This window comes from Bombina bombina, chromosome 6 (assembly GCF_027579735.1).
Source record: "Bombina bombina isolate aBomBom1 chromosome 6, aBomBom1.pri, whole genome shotgun sequence".
Lineage (NCBI taxonomy): Eukaryota > Metazoa > Chordata > Amphibia > Anura > Bombinatoridae > Bombina > Bombina bombina.
Window position 1 is genome coordinate 61892245 of NC_069504.1, and position 20674 is coordinate 61912918.

Here is a 20674-nt window from a genome sequence, read left to right on the forward strand (position 1 = left end):
TACAAATGGATGAGAAAACCAGAGATTATCTTCTCTGGTGGTTGTCTCAGGATCACCTGTCTCAGGGAATGTGCTTCCGCAGACCAGAGTGGATCATTGTCACGACCGATTCCAGTCTATTAGGCTGGGGTGCGGTCTGGGACTCCCTGAAAGCTCAGGGCCTATTGTCTCGGGAAGAGTCTCTTCTCACAATAAAAATTTTGGAACTGAGAGCGATATTCAACACGCTCCAGGCATGGCCTCAACTAGCGGAGGCCAGGTTCATCAGGTTTCAGTCGGACAACATCACGACTGTAGTTTACATCAATCATCAGGGAGGAACAAAGAGTTCCCTAGCGATGAAGGAAGTATCCAAGATCATCAAATGGGAGGAGGATCACTCCTGCCATCTATCTGCAATTCACATCCCAGGAATAGACAACTGGGAGGCGGATTTTCTGAGTCGTCAGACTTTTCACCCGGGGGAGTGGGAACTCCTTCCGGAGGTTTTTGCTCAGCTTACCCAGCTATGGGGTATTCCAGAGTTGGATCTAATGGCGTCCCGTCAGAACTCCAAACTTTCTCTTTACGGATCCAGGTCCAGGGACCCCAAGGCGGCATTGATAGATGTTCTAGTAGCACCTTGGTCCTTCAATCTGGCTTATGTTTTTCCACCGTTTCCCCTTCTCCCTCGTCTGGTAGCCAGAATCAAACAGGAGAAGGCTTCGGTAATTTTGATAGATCTTGCGTGGCCACGCAGGACTTGGTATGCAGACCTAGTGGACATGTCATCTGTTACACCATGGACACTGCCATCGAGGCAGGATCTTCTAATTCAAGGTCCATTCAAGCATCCAAATCTAGTTCTCTGCAACTGACTGCTTGGAGATTGAACGCTTAATTCTATCTGAGCGTGGGTTCTCTGGATCAGGAACATTTACCATAAGATATGGCGGAAATATCTTTGTTGGTGTGAATCCAAGGGTTACTCGTGGAGTAAGATTAGGATTCCTAGGATTTTGTCATTTCTCCAAGAAGGATTGGAGAAAGGATTGTCAGCTAGTTCTTTAAAGGGACAGATATCTGCTCTGTCTATTCTGTTCACAGGCGTCTGGCGGAAGTACCAGACGTTCAAGCGTATGCATAGGCTTTAGTCAGAATCAAGCCTGTCTATAAACCTGTGGCTCCTCCATGGAGTCTAAATTTAGTTTTTTCTGTCCTTCAAGGGGTTCCGTTTGAACCTTTACATTCCATAGATATTAAGTGATTATCTTGAAAAGTTTTGTTTTTGTTTTTGTACAAAACCTGGTTTCCTTCCGAAAGTGGTTTCTAATAAGAATATTAACCAGGAAATCATTGTTCCTTCTCTGTGTCCTATTTCAGTTTCTAAGATGGAACGGCTGTTACACAATCTTGATGTGGTTCGTGCTTTAAAATTCTATTTAAAAGCAACTTAAGATTTCAGACACACGTCATCCTTGTTTGTTGTCTATTCTGGTAAGAGGAGAGGTCAAAAGGCTTCCTCTTTCCTTTTGGCTGAAAAGCATTATCAGATTGACTTATGAGACTGCTGGACAGCAGCCTCCTGAACGAATTACAGCTCTTTCCACCAGAGCTGTGGCTTCCACATGGGCTTTCAAGAATGAGGCTTCTGTTGAACAGATTTGTAAAGCAGCGACTTGGTCTTCACTGCATACTTTTGCCAAATTTTACAAATTCGATACTTTTGCTTCTTTGGAGGCTATTTTTTTGGGAGAAAGGTTTTGCAAGTTATGGTGCCTTCCATTTAGGTTACCTGACTTGTTCCCTCCCTTCATCCGTGTGCTAAAGCTTTGGTATTGGTTCCCACAAGTAAGGATGAATCCGTGGACTGGATACACCAATGTAAGAGAAAACAGAATTTATGCTTACCTGATAAATTTCTTTCTCTTACGGTGTATCCAGTCCATGGCCCGCCCTGGCAATTAAGTCAGGTTCAAATTTATTTTTTGTAAAACTACAGTCACCACTGCACACTATGGTTCTCCTTTTTCTCCTAACCGTCGGTCGAATGACTGGGGGGGGCGGAGCCTGAGGGGAGCTATATGGACAGCTCTGCTGTGTGCTCTCTTTGCCACTTCCTGTAGGGATTGAGAATATCCCACAAGTAAGGATGAATCCGTGGACTGGATACACCGTAAGAGAGAGAAATTTATCAGGTAAGCATAAATTCTGTTTTTGTTAGAAAAATAAACCAATTAAATGAAAATATGAGTAAAACCATCACAACGTTGATATTGTGGTGAATTTAGCCTTATATATTTATAAATGTGGTGTGGCGTGTATTTTATTTTTTAGCATTTACTGCATTCACACATTTTATTACAAGCGCTGAATTCCCATTCTTCCTATGGGGTCATATATTTTCATGATAGATTAGCCACTTATTTTTAAAAAATTTTTTTTTTTTTTAAATGGACCAATTACCTTTTTTTTATTTTTAGTTATATGGTAGAATTTATTTTGCGTGTTTCTTTGTGGCCATTGGGTTTCAATTGCATTAGTTCTTAATTGTTGTTTTTTTGGTTTTTTTTTTATTGCAGAGGAAGAAGAGGAACAGGTGCCTACAGATGGAGGAACTTCAGCGGAAGCCATGCAAGTTCCCCTTGAGGAAGAAGGGGAAATGGAAGAAGATGAAACCATAAATGATGAGAACTGCTTTAGTAAAAGACCTTTGGATAGTCCAGAAACTATAGAAATGCCTTTTGCTAAGCGACCTAGATTAGGGAGTACTAAAGGGGATATTTTAGATGGAACTTTGGAGCCCCGAGAGCCACTTAGTTCAATAAACTCTCAGAAAGTCCCCCCTATTCTTTCCCCTTTTCATGTACAGGACAATCCAGATTTGGCTGTTTATTCAGAACAGCCTGCAATGTCGGTTTCAAAATCTATAGCTTCCCCTTCTAAATCTGTGGAAACAAAATCTTTAACACCAAAAACAAAAGCAAAAGGTTCTTCACCTGCACAAAAAACTAAATCTCCCAAATCCACCCCATTGACTCCTGTTCTAGGCAGCCCCATAAGGTCACCTAAAACTGGTCCAAAGGAGAAGAAATCCCCTGGACGTGCCAAAAGTCCAAGAAGCCCCAAGAGTCCTAAAGTTGGTACAGCTACTTCACAGCTTGTTGTAAAAGCTGAAACGCCAAGTCGGACACCACTTGCTACATTAAGTGAAAAGGTGGGAAAAGAGAATATCCAGGTAAAACAAACTCAAGCAATGTCTGATTCTGAGAAATTAAATGTTGAAAATTCCAAGAAACCACCAGTAGCTGAAAATACAATTGAGGATTCAATTGATGCTGTTATTGCACGTGCTTGTGCTGAACAAGAACCTGATCCGTTTGAGTTTTCTTCTGGTACAGAATCAGAAGGGGAAGTTCTTAATAGCTCTAAACGACTCACTATTTCAGAACCACAAACTCCTAAGGTTTCTTCTTCTAGCAGTAGTCTCGGAAAGGTTGGAAATCCACCATTACCTCCTTCAGGTGGCACTTCTAGCTCAGATATTTCATGGACAATGGATGATTCCATCAATGAAGTAATTCGGAAAGTGAACCAGGAAACACCACCAACTGTGCCTTCCAATGCTCCATGCTTCTCTTCTCCTTCAGCTTCTCCTCCAACTCCAGAGCCACTCTTTAAGACCTTTGAGGAAAAGTCAAAACTAGCTTCTCCTGTAGAAATAAAAAAGAAGACAAAGAAAGAGTTAAAGGCTAAGATGAAGAAAAAAGATAAGGAAAAACAAAAGGATAAGGATAAAGAAAAAGAAAAGAGTAAAGAAAAAAACAAGGAGAAAAACAAAGAGAAAGATAAGGAAAAAGATGTTAACAAAGAAACTAAACTTATGTGGAAGGACGCAGCCAAGGATGAAGATGCAGAGGCACAGCGGTTTAAAATTAAAGATTTAAATGACCTTGACATGAAGTCAAAGCAAAAAGAAAACAGTGGTAAGAACAAAGAAAAACACAAAGATAAAAAGAAGGATAAAGAAAAGGGAAAGAAAAAAGAGAAAGGAAAAGACAAAAATAAGGAAGATAAGTTGAAAACACCATCTACTCCAATTGTATTATCCTCTAAGGAGATATCGTTACCCATGATAAGCACCCCCAATTCAGCCCGGATACCGGTTACTTTGTTTCCAGCCATGTCTCCACTGCTCCCAGAGAAACTATTTGACGAAAAGGAGAAGGGGAAGGAGAAGAAGAAAGACAAAAAAGAAAAGAAGAAAAAGAAAGACAAAGAAAAAGGCAAAGAGAAAGAAAAGGAGAAAAAGGAGAAGGAAAAGAAAGATAAAGAAAAGGACAAACACAAACATGAAAAAGTAAGACATCTAAATATAGTAAAGAATCATTGCACTCAAATGTCTTTCATGCAAATCAAATATCAGCATTTAAGTTATGCTAAAAGTAGTGCTGAAAATAGCATTTCCTGGAAAAAAGTTACATAAAATGTATTTCAAATGAAACAATTGCAGTATAATCAGTTTTGTACTCATTAATAATGTTCTCAAGCCCGGTGAAAAGGTTTTATTAGTCGAGGAGCATGTTTTTTAAAGGACAAAAAATTGATACATTTTGGAAAGATTGATTTAATTTATTTCTTTTTAAAGACACGATGAGTCCACGGATTTCATCCTTGTGGGATTACGCCTCCTGGTCAGCAGGAGGAGGCAAAGAGCACCACAGCAGAGCTGTTATATAGCTCCTCCCTTTCCTGCCACTCCAGTCATTCTCTTTGCCTACGTTATTGATAGGAAGAGGTAAAGTGAGGTGTTAGATTAGATTCTTCAATCAAGAGTTTATTATTTTAAAGTAGTGCCAGTGTGTGCTGCTTTGTTCTAGGGTGTAGCCATAGTCCATATCAGTCTCTTCAGTAGAGCTTTTGGTGGCTTTAGAGCAATGGGAACTGGTGGGACATAATTCTCACTGCTTCTCCCATATTTTTCTGCTGCCCTTATCATGATGGCCTAAGCAAACTCTAACTCAGGCCTTATCATTTTCCACAGGGCTATAGGAGGGAGAGGACCGTTTAAACCTGTTGGACTGTCCTGCTGTCGGACAGCATTAAGGTAAGTGCAGACTTTTTATTCTGGGGACTACTAAAAGACTCAGAGGAAAGTGGCCACTTCAAATTTAACTTTATTTTGTATAAGGCAAATGGAGCCTTTGACTTGGGACTTCTGGCTCTCTAGGTATGGAGGGTGCTCTTATGACAGTGCAATGTACAGGCACTGGGGCAGGGAGAAAGCTGAAAAATAGTTTGCTTTGCAACTATCGTTATTTTTTTATGCCGGTCGGACTGTGTAGTTAACGCCCACAAAGGGCGGGGCCAGTATTTTGCGCGCTTTGTACTTTCACTGCGCAGTTTCACATAGCCTGGCATCCGGAGAAGGTTCCGGTTTAACTGTGAGGCTCATTGGCTATATCAGGCTTGCAGGACAGTGACGTCCTTTCTTTGCTCCAGAACCGCATTGTTTTTCTCTTGTTAGATGTATCGAGTCCACGGATTCATCCATACTTGTGGGATATTCTCCTTCCTAACAGGAAGTGGCAAAGAGAGCACCCACAGCAGAGCTGTCTATATAGCTCCTCCCTTAGCTCCACCCCCCAGTTATTCTCTTTGCCTGCTTATCTGCTAGGAAGGGTAAAGTGAGTGTGGTGACAAAAAATGTTTGTTAGTTTTTATTTTCTCAAGCAAAAGTTTGTTATTTTAAATGGTACCGGTGTGTACTATTTACTCTCTGGCAGAAAAGGGATGAAGATTTCTGCAAAGAGGATGATGATCTTAGCACTTTGTAACTAAGATCCACTGCTGTTCTCACAAGGGCTGAAGAGTACAGGAAAACTTCAGTTGCGGGAACAGTTTGCATGCTATGCTGCATTGAGGTTTGGTAAGTCTATTTTTTTCTAGACAGACTGTAATAATTCTAGAAAAAGGCTGGCAATATCCCCATGAGGGAAGGGTAAGCTGTATTCAGACACTTAGTAGGCATCCCAGCTTACATAAAGGGCTCATTGGTTACTGGTGACACTGTTAGGAAAAAACGTTTTTATTTATTGACAAACATAAGGTTTTTTGAGGGAGTTTAAGGGGTCATTGTGGCTTTTTTAAGGTTTATCAACCCACATGGCTAGTTTGGAAACACTCTGTTGTGTTTCTTTTAGGCCCCATAACATCGAGTGAGGTGGGTGGGGCATATTTTCGCGCCTCAGTTGCGCTGTTTCTTTTACTCAGAGACATCCAGCTGCTTCTCCAGAGGGTCCTGCTGTGTTTGAGGGCTTAAAGAAGTTTTTTCCCCCACAAATCTTTCATAAAGGGCAGGTAGGCGCCACAGCAGAGCTGTGGCAAGGTGCTGAACGTGTTTTTACCGTTTTTTGATGTTTTGTCAATCCGGTTTTTACATTAAGGGGTTAATCGTTTATTTGTCTAGCTGTGCAATCTTACTAAAGCTTTATGATGCTACTGTAAAAATTTCATAAAGTTTACTGCATTTTTTCACTGTTTTGCAGAGTTTGTGCATCTTTTTTTCTCTTAAAGGCACAGTACCGTTTTTTTCTAAGTATTATTTGCTTTGATTAAAGTGTTTTCCAAGCTTGCTTGTTTTATTACTAGCCTGTTTAACATGTCTGACATCAAGGAAATCTGTGTTCAATGTGTTTAGAAGCCATTGTGGAACCCCCTCTTAGAATGTGTCCCACTGTAACTGATATGTCTATAAATTATAAAGAGCATATTTTAGCACTTAAAAATATAGCTATAGATGATTCTCAGACAGAAGGAAATGAGGGTTTGCCATCTAGCTCTCCCCAAGTGTCACAACCAGTAACGCCCGCACAAGTGACGCCAAGTACCTCTAGTGCGTCAAATTCATTTACTTTACAAGTCATGGCCACAGTTATGAATACAACCCTCACAGAGGTTTTATCTAAACTGCCTGGTTTACAAGGAAAGCGTGACAGCTCTGGGTTAAGAACAAATGCTGAGCCGTCTGACGCTTTAGTAGCCGTATCCGATATACCCTCACAATGTTCTGAAGTAGGGGTAAGGGATTTTTTATCTGAGGGAGAAATTTCTGATTCAGGAAAGATGCTCTCTCAGACAGATTCTGATATGACGAACCTCTAAATTTAAGCTTGAACACCTCCGCTTATTGCTCAGGGAGGTATTGGGGACTCTAGATGATTGTGACCCTATAGTGGTTCCAGAGAAATTGTGTAAAATGGACAAATACTTAGAGGTTCCTGTTTACACTGTTTTTCCAGTCCCTAAGAGGATTGTGAATATTGTTACTAAGGAGTGGGATAGACCAGGTATTCCGTTCGCTCCCCCTCCTGTTTTTAAGAAAATTTTTCCCATATCTGACACCATGCGGGACTCGTGGCAGACGGTTCCTAAGGTGGAAGGAGCTATTTCTACTCAATCTAAGCGTACAACTATACCTATCGAAGACAGTTGTGCTTTCAAAGATCCTATGGATAAAAAATTAGAGGGTCTCCTGAAGAATTTTTTTTTTCATCAAGGTTTTCTTCTCCAACCTATTGCGTGCATTGTTCCTGTAACTAGGGTAAACAGGCCAAGAAGCCTGCAGCTGCCTCTAAGACAGCATGAAGGGGTAGCCCCCGATCCGGGACCGGATCTAGTAGGGGCAGACTCTCTCTCTTCGCTCAGGCTTGGGCAAGAGATGTTCACAATTCCTGGGCTTTAGAAGTTGTGTCCCAGGGATATCTTCTGGACTTCAAAGACTCGCCCCCAAGGGGGAGATTTCACATTTCTCAATTGAGAGAGGCGTTCTTACGCTGTGTAGAAGACCTACATACCATGGGAGTGATCCACCCAGTTCCAAAAGCGGAACAAGGGCTAGGGTTTTACTCAAACCTGTTTGTGGTTCCCATAAAAGAGGGAACTTTAAGACCAATCTTGGATCTCAAAATTCTAAACAAATTCCTCAGAGTACCATCATTCAAAATGGAGACTATTCAGACTATTCTACCGTTGATCCAGGAGGGTCAATATATGACTACCGTGGACTTAAAGGATGCGTATCTACACATCCCTATTCACAGAGATCATCATCAATTCCTCAGATTCGCCTTTCTGGACAGGCATTACCAGTTTGTGGCCCTTCCCTTCGGGTTGGCCATGGCTCCCAGAATTTTCACAAAGGTGCTAGAGTCCCTTTTGGCGGTTCTAAGACCGCGGGGCATAGCAGTGGCGCCTTATCTAGACGACATCTTAATTCAGGCGTTCGACTTTCCAGCTAGCCAAGTCTCACACGGACATCGTGTTGGCTTTTCTGAGATCTCACGGGTGGAAAGTGAACATAGAAAAGAGTTCTCTCTTCCCTCTCACAAGAGTTTCCTTCCTAGGGACTCTGATAGACTCGGTAGAAATGAAAATATTTCTGACGGAGGTCAGAAAATCAAAACTCTTAACCACTTGCCGAGCTCTTCATTCCATTCCTCGGCCATCAGTGGCTCAGTGTATGGAGGTAATCGGACTCATGGTAGCGGCAATGGACATAGTTCCTTTTTCCCGCCTACACCTCAGACCACTGCAACTATGCATGCTCAAACAGTGGAATGGGGATTATGCAGATTTATCTCCTCAACTGCATCTGGACCAGGAGACCAGAGATTCTCTTCTCTGGTGGTTGTCTCAGGACCACCTGTCTCAGGGAATGTGTTTCCGCAGGCCAGAGTGGCTCATAGTAACGACAGATGCCAGGCTGCTAGGCTGGGGTGCAGTCTGGAACTCCCTGAAAGCACAGGGCTTATGGTCTCGGGAGGAAACTCTCCTCCCGATAAACATTCTAGAGCTGAGAGCAATATTCAATGCGCTTCAGGCGTGGCCTCAGCTAGCTGTGGCCAAATTCATCAGATTTCAGTCGGACAACATCACGACTGTAGCTTATATCAATCATCAAGGAGGAACACTGAGTTCTCTAGCGATGATGGAGGTAACCAAAATAATCCGATGGGCGAAGGATCGCTCTTGCCATCCCTTAGCAATCCATATCCCAGGGGTAGAGAACTGGGAGGCGGATTTCCTAAGTCATCAGACTTTTCATCCGGGGGAGTGGGAACTCCATCTGGAGGTATTTGCCCAGCTGACTCCGCTATGGGGCACACCAGAATTGGATCTGATGGCGTCCCGTCAGAACGCCAAACTTCCTCGTTACGGGTCCAGGTCCCAGGATCCCCAGGCGGTACTGATAGATGCTCTAGCAGTGCCCTGGTCCTTCAATCTGGCCTATGTATTAACACCGTTTCCTCTCCTCCCACGTCTGGTTGCCAGAATCAAGCAGGAGAGAGCTTCTGTGATTCTGATAGCACCTGCGTGGCCACGCAGGACTTGGTATGCAAACCTAGTGGACATGTCATCTGTTCCACGTGGGCTCTGCCAATGAGGCAGGACCTTCTAATCCAAGGTCCATTCAAGCATCGAAATCTAATTTCTCTGCGTCTGACAGCTTGGAGATTGAACACCTGATTTTATCAAAGCGTGGTTTTTCCAAGTCGGTCATTGATACCCTAATTCAAACTAGAAAGCCTGTCACCATGAAAATATATCATAAGATTTGGCGCAAATATCTTTTAGTGTGAATCCAAGGGTTACTCATGGAGTAAGATTAGGATTCCCAGAATATTGTCTTTTCTCCAAGAAGGATTAAAGAAGGGATTATCGGCTAGTTCCTTAAAAGGACAGATATCTGCTTTGTCTATTCTTTTACACAAACGTCTGGCAGATGTACCAGACGTTCAGGCGTTTAGTCAGGCCTTAGTCAGGATCAAGCCTGTATTTAAATCTGTTCTTCAAGGGGTTCCGTTTGAACCTATGCATTCCATAGATATTAAGCTTCTATCTTGGAAAGTTTTGTTTTTAGTAGCTATCTCTTCGGCTCGAAGAGTTTCTGAGTTATCTGCTTTACAGTGTGACTCACCTTACCTTGTTTTCCATGCAGATAAGGTGGTTTTGCGTACCAAACCTGGGTTTCTTCCTAAGGTTGTTTCTAACAGGAATATCAATCAGGAAATTGTTGTTCCTTCACTGTGTCCTAATCCTTCATCAAAGAAGGAACGTCTGTTGCACAATCTTGATGTGGTTCGTGCTTTAAAGTTCTACTTACAAGCAATTAAAGATTTCCGTCAAACATCTTCATTGTTTGTTGTTTACTCTGGTAAGCGGAGAGGTCAAAGGCTATGGCTACCTCTCTTTCTTTTTGGCTGAAAAGCATCATCCGTTTGGCTTATGAGACTGCTGGCCAGCAGCCTCCTTAAAGAATTACTGCTTATTCTACTAGAGCAGTGGCTTCCACATGGGCTTTTAAAAATGAGGCTTCTGTTTAACAGATTTGTAAGGCGGCGACTTGGTCTTCGCTTCATACTTTTTCCAAGTTTTACAAATTTGATACTTTTGCTTCTTCTGAGGCTATTTTTGGGAGAAAGGTTCTACAAGCAGTGGTGCCTTCCGTTTAAGGTACCTGTCTTGTCCCTCCCGTCATCCGTGTCCTAAAGCTTTGGTATTGGTATCCCACAAGTATGGATGAATCCGTGGACTCGATACATCTTACAAGAGAAAACAGAATTTATGCTTACCTGATAAATTTCTTTCTATTGTGATGTATCAAGTCCACGGCCCGCCCTGTCTGTTTAAGACAGGTAGTATATTTTTATTTTAAAAACTTCAGTCACCTCTGCACCCTATAGTTTCTCCTTTTTCTTCCTAGCCTTCGGTCGAATGACTGGGGGAGTGGAGCTAAGGGAGGAGCTATATAGACAGCTCTGCTGTGGGTGCTCTCTTTGCCACCTCCTGTTAGGAAGGAGAAAATCCCACAAGTATGGATGAATCCGTGGACTCGATACATCACAAGAGAGAGAAATTTATCAGGTATGCATAAATTCTGTTTTTACTAAACAAGCAAGCGGTTGTTAGCGCTCCTGAGTCTTGTACTTCTGCACCAGGAATTGCAGTGGGACCGGTCGGCAGGTAGGCGCCTCAGCAGAGCTGATGAGGCGTAGAGGTGTTTGAGTGTGTGTTAAAAACGTTTTTTATTTAGCTAAAGTGATGCGTTTTTTTGTTTTAAACAGGAAAGTTGTTGCATTCAAAATTTAAAGGCACAGTATCCTGTTATTTTTTTTTTCAAGTTTACTAAGTAATCTGTTTACAGTTGGGCTAACATTTTACATCTGTTTTTTTCCTCATGCAGTAAAAAAGTCCAGTTTTAAAATTTAAAGGACCAGTAACATTTTTTTGTGTATTAAAAAATTGTACAATATTGTCTGTTCTCTAAAATGTATTCAGAAGCTGTGCATAATGTTACTTGCGCCATGTGTTTGGATGCCAATGTGGAACCACTGGTCCCTTTTTGTCCCTCATGTGTTGAGAGGGCTTTAAGTTATAGAGAGAAAAAATTTCATACTCAAAATTTTTGAAAGGCGGATGCTTCTCAGGAGTCTGATGAGATGCAGAGTATGCCGCAGCTTTCTCCCCAAGCGTCCCAACCTTTAACGCCCGGTCAAGCAGTGCCCTGTACTTCTTCTCTAGCTGCTACTGCAGTTACGTTAAAATACATAGCTGCGGTTATGTCTTCTACACTTTCTGATGCATTATCTGCCTTTCCTATACTTCAAGGCAAACGTAAATGGAAGAACAACTATGTGGTCATTGAAGTTTCTGATGCTATGGTGGCAATCTCAGATGTACCCTCTCATGGATCTGAGATGGAGGGTATGGAGGTTGTATCGGAAGGTGAAATTTCAGACTTAGGGAGTTCCTTACCTTTGACTGATTCAGAAGTTGTTTCTTTCAGGTTTAAACTAGAACACCTCCGCCTGTTACTCAGGGAGGTCTTAGTGACTTTGGACGACTGTGACTCCACGGTAGTGGTCGTTTTTGAGAAATCAAGTACGTTGGACAAATACTTCGAGGTTCCTTCTTACTCAGATGTTTTTCCAGTTCCCAAGCTAACTTCGGAGATTATTTCTAAGGAATGGGAGAGACCAGGTATTCCCTTCTCTCCTTCTCCTATTTTCAAGAAGATGTTCCCTATAGCTGACACTGTCAGGGAAACTTGGCAGACGGTTCCTAAGGTGAAGGGGGATATTTCCACCTTGGCCAAACAAACTACTATTCCTATTGAGGATAGTTGTGCCTTCAAAGACCCTATGGACAAGAAGTTGGAAGGTCTACTTTAAAATATCTATGTTCACCAGGGTTTGCTATTGCAACCGGCTGCGTGCATCGCTATGGTCACTAGTGTGGCAGATTATTGGTTTGATGCTCTTGCGGAGTCTCTTAAGACTGAGACTTCTTTAGAGGAAATCCAGGATCGGATTAAAGCTCTGAAATTAGCCAATTCTTTTATTACAGATGCTTCTCTACAAATTACTAAATTGGCTTCTAAGAGTTCAGGTTTTTCTATCCTAGCCCGCAGAGCCTTATGGTTGAAGCCTTTGTCTGCTGATGTATCATCCAAGTCTAAGCTCCTGGCCATTCCTTACAAGGGAAAGACCTTGTTTGGACCTGGCTTGAAGGAAATTATCTCTGACATCACGGGAGGTAAGGGTCATCTCCTTCCTCAAGATAAAAGAACCAAGCAGAAAGGACGACAAAGTAATTTTCGTTCCTTTTCGAAATTTCAAGGGAAATTCCTTCTCTTCTTCCTCTAAACATGAAGGAAACTATTCGCAATCTAAGTCTACTTGGAGACCCAACCAATCTTGGAAGAAGGGTAATCAATACAAGAAACCTGCTGCTGATTCCAAGTCAGCATGAAAGGTTTGCAGACTTTCCTTCTTCATTCAGGCTTGGGTGCGGGACGTTCAGGATCCCTGGGCTATAGAAATAGGGTCTCAGGGATACAAACTGGAGTTCAGAAATTCTTCTCCCCGAGGAAGATTACTTCTTCCAAGATTATCTGCAGACCAGATAAAGAGAGGCGTTCTTACATTGTCTAAGAGACCCTCTCTTCCATGGGAGTAATTTGTCCCGTTCCAATACAGGAACAGGGGCAGGGTTTTTATTCAAATCTGTTTGTAGTCCCCAAAAAGGAGGGAACCTTCAGACCTTTCTTAGACCTCAAGAGTCTAAACAAGTTTCTCAGAGTTCCATCATTCAAGATGGAAACTATTCGTACCATTCTTCCATTGATCCAGGAGGGTCAATTTATGACTTCAGTGGATTTAAAGGATGCATATCTACATGTTCCTATCCACAGAGATCATCACAAGTTCCTGAGGTTTGACTTTCTGGACAAACACTTTCAGTTTGTGGCTCTTCCTTTCGGTCTGGCAACGGCACCCAGAATTTTCACAAAGGTGGTCTCTGCTGGTGGTTCTAAGACCGCGGGGCATTGCGGTAGTGTCTCATCTGGACATATTCTAATACAGGTGTCATCTTGTCAGCAAGCAAGGTCCCATACCGACATTGTGCTATCCTTCCTGAGAGCTCACGGATGGAAGGTAAATCTGGAAAAAAATTCTTTAATCCCGAAGACAAGGGTGCCCTTCTTGGGATCTCTAATCGATTCTATATCCATGAGAATATTTCTGACAGAGGTCAGAAAATCAAAGATTCTGGATACATGTCGAGTCCTTCAATCCACTACTCAGCCGTCAGTGGCTCAGTGCATGGAGGTAATCGGATTGATGGTGGCGGCAATGGACATCATTCCGTTTGCTCTGTTTCACCTCAGGCCTCTGCAGTTAAGCATGCTCAGGCAGTGGAATGGAGATTATACAGATTTGTCTTCTCGAATAATCCTGGAACAGGAGACAAGGGACTCTCTTCAATGGTGGTTGTCTCTGGATCATCTAACCCAGGGGACATGCTTTCGCAGACCTTCATGGGTGATTGTGACAACGGACGTCAGCCTTTTAGGATGGGGAGCAGTCTGGGGCTCTCTAAAGGCTCAGGGAGTATGGACTCAGGCAGAGTCTCTCCTTCCTATCAACGTCCTAGAGCTGAGGGCGATCTTCAATACTCTTCGGGCCTGGCCTCAGTTGGCTTCGGCCCAATTCATCAGATTCCAGTCGGACAACATAACGACAGTGGCTTACATCAATCATCAGGGAGGAACGAGGAGTTCCTTAGCGATGACCGAAGTAGCCAAGATAATCCAGTGGGCGGAGGCCCATTCTTGCCATCTGTTAGCGATCCACATCCCAGGGGTGGACAACTGGGAGGCGGATTTTCTGAGCAACCAGAACTTTCATCTGGGAGAGTGGGACCTCCATCCGGAAATATTCTCCAACCTGATTCTCAAATGGGGTCGGCCGGAGTTGGATCTCATGGCATCTCGTCAGAATGCCAAGCTCCCGAGATACGGGTCCTGGGACCCCCAGGCGGAACTGATAGATGCCTTGGCAGTTCCTTGGTCCTTCAGCCTAGCATATCTATTCCCCCCGTTTGCTCTTCTTCCCCGGGTTATTGCTTGAATCAAACAGGAGAAGGCATCAGTGATCCTCATCGCTCCTGCGTGGCCTCGCAGGATTTGGTATGCCGATCTGGTGGACATGTAATCCCTGCCACCTTGGAAACTTCCATTGAGGAAGGACCTTCTCATTCAAGGACCCTTTTTTCACCCAAATCTAGTTTCTCTGAAGCTGACTGCTTGGAGATTGAACGCTTAATCTTATCCAAGCTGTGTTTCTCTGATTCGGTTATAGATACCTTAATTTAGGCGCCTAAACCTGTAACTAGGAAGATTTACCATAAGATATGGCGTAAATAGCTTTATTGGTGTGAATCCAAGGGCTACTCATGGATTTCCAGGATTTTGTCTTTTCTCCAAGAAGGATTGGAGAAGGGTTTATCGGCAAATTCCCTAAAGGGTCAGATCTCTGCCTTATCTATTTTGTTACACAAGCGTCTGGCAGATGTCCCAGATGTTCAATCCTTTTGTCAGGCTTTGATTAGAATCAGGCCTGTGTTTAAACCAATTGCTCCTCCATGGAGTTTAAATTTAGTTCTTAAAGTTCTTCAGGGGGTTCCGTTTTAGCGTATGCATTCCATAGATATTAAGTTGTTATCTTGAAAAGTTTTATTTCTTGTTGCCATTTCTTCAGCTAGAAGAGTGTCTGAGCTTTCGGCATGACAATATAATTCACCTTACCTTATTTTTCATTCGGATAAGGTGGTTTTACGTACTAAACTTGGTTATCTTTCTAAGGTTGTTTCAGACAGGAACATTAATCAGGAGATTGTTGTTCCTTCCTTGTGTCCTAATCCTCCTCCTCAGAAGGAACGTCTTTTGCACAATTTGGACGTAGTCCGTGCTTTAAATTTTTACTTACAAGCGACTAAGGACCTTCGTCAATCGTCTTCTCTGTTTGTCATTTTTTCTGGAAAATGTAAGGGTCAGAAAGCTATGGCTGCCTCTCTTTCTTTTTGGCTGAAGAGTATCATCTGTTTTGCATATGAGACTGCTGGACAGCAACCTCCTGAAAGAGTTACGGCTCATTCCACCAGGGCTGTTGCTTCCTCATGGGCATTCAAAAATGAAGCTTCTGTTGAACAGATTTGCAAGGCTGCAACTTGATCCTCTCTTCACACTTTTTCTAAATTTTACAAATTTGATACATTTTGCTTCGGCTGAAGCTGTTTTTGGGAGAAAGGTTCTTCAAGCAGTGGTGCCTTCTGTTTAGGTTCCCTGTCTTGTCCCTCCCTTATCCGTGTTCTCTAGCTTTGGTATTGTATCCCACAAGTAAGGATGAAATCCGTGGACTCATCGTGTCTTTAAAAAGAAAAGAAAATTTATGCTTACCTGATAAATTTGTTTCTTTTTAGACACGATGAGTCCACGGCCCACCCTGTTCTCTGAGACAGGTTATTAATTTTCAGACACCCCTCTGCACCTTTCCTTTCCTTTCTCTTCCTAACTTCAGTCGAATGACTCGAGTGGGAGGGAAGGGAGGAGCTATATAACAGCTCTGGTGTGGTGCTCTTTGCCTCCTCCTGCTGACCAGGAGGCGTAATCCCACAAGTAAGGATGAAATCCGTGGACTCATCGTGTCTGAAAAGAAACAAATTTATCAGGTAAGCATAAATTTTCTTTTTTACGTGAATAAAGAGCAAATGGACTACAATGTCCCTTTTAAAGAGACCTGAAACCTATTTTTTTTTCTCTTTGATTTAGATAGAACAATTAAAAAAAAAAACATTCCAACTTTCATTATCAAATTTACTTTGCTTCTTTGTTGAAAAGCTGATAGGTAAGGCTCAGGAGCGTGGACATGTCTGGAGTACTATATGGCAGCAATTTTGTAAGAATACTTTTAGCAATGTTATACATTTACAAGAATACTAGAAGTGCATTCTACCTAGGTTTGCTCTTCTTCTAAGAATTATGTGAGTGAACTAATTTTGATAATTGAAGTCGCGTTTAAAAAAACCCCCACTGTATGTTCTTTCTGAATCAGGAAAGAAAGAGTTTGTCCCTTTAAACTTCCAAAATATAACTACTTAAAAAATCTTTTTAATCTGTTTAATTTACGCCAAACCCTCTAATTTTGAAATGTGTAACACTTGTAGCTTTATTATGAAAGACTTTGCTTGAAAAAAATTTAATAATAAATAAAAGCAGAACACAATAATAAAAGATTAAATTGACGGGACTGGCCCCTAGTCATCAGAAAGATTGACTGTAAACCTCACATGCAGGAAAGAATCCCCATATTAAATTAAAGTGTAAAGCTGATAAGCTTTTCTTAAATCCACCTCGCTCCTGCAAAGTCAGGATTAAAAAAAAAAATATATATATATATATAATAAATATATAAATAAATAAATATATAATTAAAAAAAAATAATTAAATAAATAAATAAAAGAAATAAATAATTAAATATAAATATATATATATATATATATATATATATATATATATATTATATTATAATATAATATATCCCACTTTTGCCTTGTAAGGCTTCTTGGTTGGTAGTTTTATAGAACTCTAGAGTTATAGCTTTATCAGTTGGTGCCCTGAGGTATATGGCAAGGAAACTAAATCCCTAAAGAATAACACAAACAAATGCAGCACATAGCAATGGCATTTTAGAGGACTTCCAGTATTTGTTAAGGTGAAAGAAGCATTGCTTAAACATTAAACTTTACAAATCCATTTACAATAAGTTTTAACAAGCTACAAAGTGGCTCTAAATTTATATGATGATTTTGTAAAGCAAAATTGAAATACATTTTTAGCTTCAGATGTCCTTGCTCCCAAAATGACAGCTTTGCGTCTAACATATTAATAATAGGAAAAGTGTGGCATATGATCAATTAAAATTATAGTCAAATAGCACAGTGATTAGATCTTACAGGGACAGTCCACACCATAATTTTTGTTGTTTAAAAAGATAGATAATCCCTTTATTACCCATTCCCTGGTTGTGCATAACCAACACCGTTATATAAACATACTTTTCTTTCATGTAATTAGCAAGAGTCCATGAGCTAGTAACGTATGGGATATACATTCCTACCAGGAGGGGCAAAGTTTCCCAAACCTCAAAATGCCTATAAATACACCCCTCACCACACCCACAAATCAGTTTTACAAACTTTGCCTCCTGTGGAGGTGGGATGCAAGTCTTACAGGTTGGGGAGCTGTTTGGGGGTCTCTGACAGCACAAGGGGTTTGGGAATCTCAGGAGGTGAGATTACCAATCAATATTTTGGAACTCCGTGCAATTTTCAGAGCTCTTCAGTCGTGGCCTCTTCTAAAGAGAGAGTCGTTCATTTGTTTTCAGACGGACAATGTCACAACTGTGGCATATATCAATCATCAAGGAGGGACTCATAGTCCTCTGGCTATGAAAGAAGTATCTCGAATACTGGTATGGGCGGAATCCAGCTCCTGTCTAATTTCTGCGGTTCATATCCCAGGTATAGACAATTGGGAAGCGGATTATCTCAGTCGCCAAACGTTACATCCGGGAGAATGGTCTCTTCACCCAGAGGTATTTCTTCAGATTGTTCAAATGTGGGGACATCCAGAAATAGATCTGATGGCTTCTCATCTAAATAAGAAGCTTCCCAGGTATCTGTCCAGATCCAGGGATCCTGAGGATGAAGCAGTGGATGCATTGTCACTTCCTTGGAAGTATCATCCTGCCTATATCTTTCCGCCTCTAGTTCTTCTTCCAAGAGTAATTTCCAAGATTCTGAAGGAATGCTCGTTTGTTCTGCTGGTGGCTCCAGCATGGCCTCACAGGTTTTGGTATGCGGATCTTGTCCGGATGGCCACTTGCCAGCCGTGGACTCTTCCGTTAAGACCAGACCTTCTGTCGCAAGGTCCTTTTTTTCCATCAGGATCTCAAATCCTTAAATTTGAAGGTATGGAGATTGAACGCTTGATTCTCAGTCAAAGAGGTTTCTCTGACTCTGTGATTAATACTATGTTACAGGCTCGTAAATCTGTATCTAGGAAGATATATTATCAAGTCTGGAAGATTTACATTTCTTGGTGTCTTTCTCATCATTTTTCCTGGCATTCTTTTAGAATTCCGAGAATTTTACAGTTTCTTCAGGATGGTTTGGATAAAGGTTTGTCTGCAAGTTCCTTGAAAGGACAAATCTCTGCTCTTTCTGTTCTTTTTCACAGAAAGATTGCTAATCTTCCTGATATTCATTGTTTTGTACAAGCTTTGGTTCGTATAAAACCTGTCATTAAGTCAATTTCTCCTCCTTGGAGTTTGAATTTGGTTCTGGGGGCTCTTCAAGCTCCTCCGTTTGAACCTATGCATTCACTGGACATTAAATTACTTTCTTGGAAAGTTTTGTTTCTTTTGGCCATCTCTTCGGCTAGAAGAGTTTCTGAATTATCTGCTCTTTCTTGTGAGTCTCCTTTTCTGATTTTTCATCAGGATAAGGCGGTGTTGCGAACTTCTTTTAAATTTTTACCTAAGGTTGTGAATTCTAACAACATTAGTAGAGAAATTGTGGTTCCTTCATTGTGTCCTAATCCTAAGAATTCTAAGGAGAGATCATTGCATTCTTTGGATGTAGTTAGAGCTTTGAAATATTATGTATAAGCTACTAAGAATTTCCGAAAGACTTCTAGTCTATTTGTTATCTTTTCCGGTTCTAGGAAAGGTCAGAAGGCCTCTGCCATTTCTTTGGCGTCTTGGTTGAAATCTTTAATTCATCATGCTTATGTCGAGTATGGTAAAACTCCGCCTCAAAGGATTACAGCTCATTCTACTAGGTCAGTTTCTACTTCCTGGGCATTTAGGAATGAAGCTTCGGTTGATCAGATTTGCAAAGCAGCAACTTGGTCTTCTTTGCATACTTTTACTAAATTCTACCATTTTGATGTGTTTTCTTCTTCTGAAGCAGTTTTTGGTAGAAAAGTTCTTCAGGCAGCTGTTTCAGTTTGATTCTTCTGCTTATAATTTCAGTTTTTTTCATTATAAGATTTAAACTTTATTTTGGGTGTGGATTATTTTCAGCGGAATTGGCTGTCTTTATTTTATCCCTCCCTCTCTAGTGACTCTTGCGTGGAAGATCCACATCTTGGGTATTCATTATCCCATACGTCACTAGCTCATGGACTCTTGCTAATTACATGAAAGAAAACATAATTTATGTAAGAACTTACCTGATAAATTCATTTCTTTCATATTAGCAAGAGTCCATGAGGCCCACCCTTTTTGTGGTGGTTATGATTTTTTTGTATAAAGCACAATTATTCCAATTCCTTATTTTTTATGCTTTCGCACTTTTGTCTTATCACCCCACTTCTTGGCTATGCGTTAAACTGATTTGTGGGTGTGGTGAGGGGTGTATTTATAGGCATTTTGAGGTTTGGGAAACTTTGCCCCTCCTGGTAGGAATGTATATCCCATACGTCACTAGCTCATGGACTCTTGCTAATATGAAAGAAATGAATTTATCAGGTAAGTTCTTACATAAATTATGTTTTTACCTCTGTGATTACCTTGTATCTAAGCCTCTGCAAACTTCCCCCTTATTTCAGTTCTTTTGACAGACATCCATTTTATCCAATCAGTGGTGGCTCACTGGAACTCCACGTACGTGAGCACAGTGTTATCTATATGATACACATGAACCAACACCCTCTAGTGGTGAAAAACTGTCATAATGCCCTGAGAGTAGAGGCGGCCTTCAAGGGCTTAGAAATTAGCATATGAACCTCCTAGGTTTAGCTTTCAAGTAAGAATACCAAGAGAACAAAGCAAAATTGGTGATAAAAGTAAATTGGAAAATTGTTTAAAATTACATTCTCTATCTGAATCATGAAAGTTTATTTCTTTCATGTAATTAGCAAGAGTCCATGAGCTAGTGACGTATGGGATATACATTCCTACCAGGAGGGGCGAAGTTTCCCAAACCTCAAAATGCCTATAAATACACCCCTCACCACACCCACAAATCAGTTTTACAAACTTTGCCTCCTATGGAGGTGGTGAAGTAAGTTTGTGCTAGATTCTACGTTGATATGCGCTCCGCAGCAGGTTGGAGCCCGGTTTTCCTCTCAGCGTGCAGTGAATGTCAGAGGGATGTGAGGAGAGTATTGCCTGTTTGAATTCAATGATCTCCTTCTACGGGGTCTATTTCATGGGTTCTCTGTTATCGGTCGTAGAGATTCATCTCTTACCTCCCTTTTCAGATCGACGATATACTCTTATATTT

The 20674-nt window shown here is 41.4% G+C and overlaps 1 protein-coding gene across 2 annotated transcripts in view; it reads left to right on the top strand.

Annotated features, from left to right (window-relative positions):
• The window catches only part of TAF3 (TATA-box binding protein associated factor 3), a 398541-nt gene that overhangs the window by 260690 nt on the left and 117177 nt on the right, over window positions 1–20674 (top strand). For both annotated transcript variants that reach the window (XM_053716436.1, XM_053716437.1), the window contains exon 3: window positions 2562–4339. In XM_053716436.1, coding sequence (XP_053572411.1) covers window positions 2562–4339 — 1778 coding nt within the window. The remainder of the gene's footprint in view (window positions 1–2561; window positions 4340–20674) is intronic.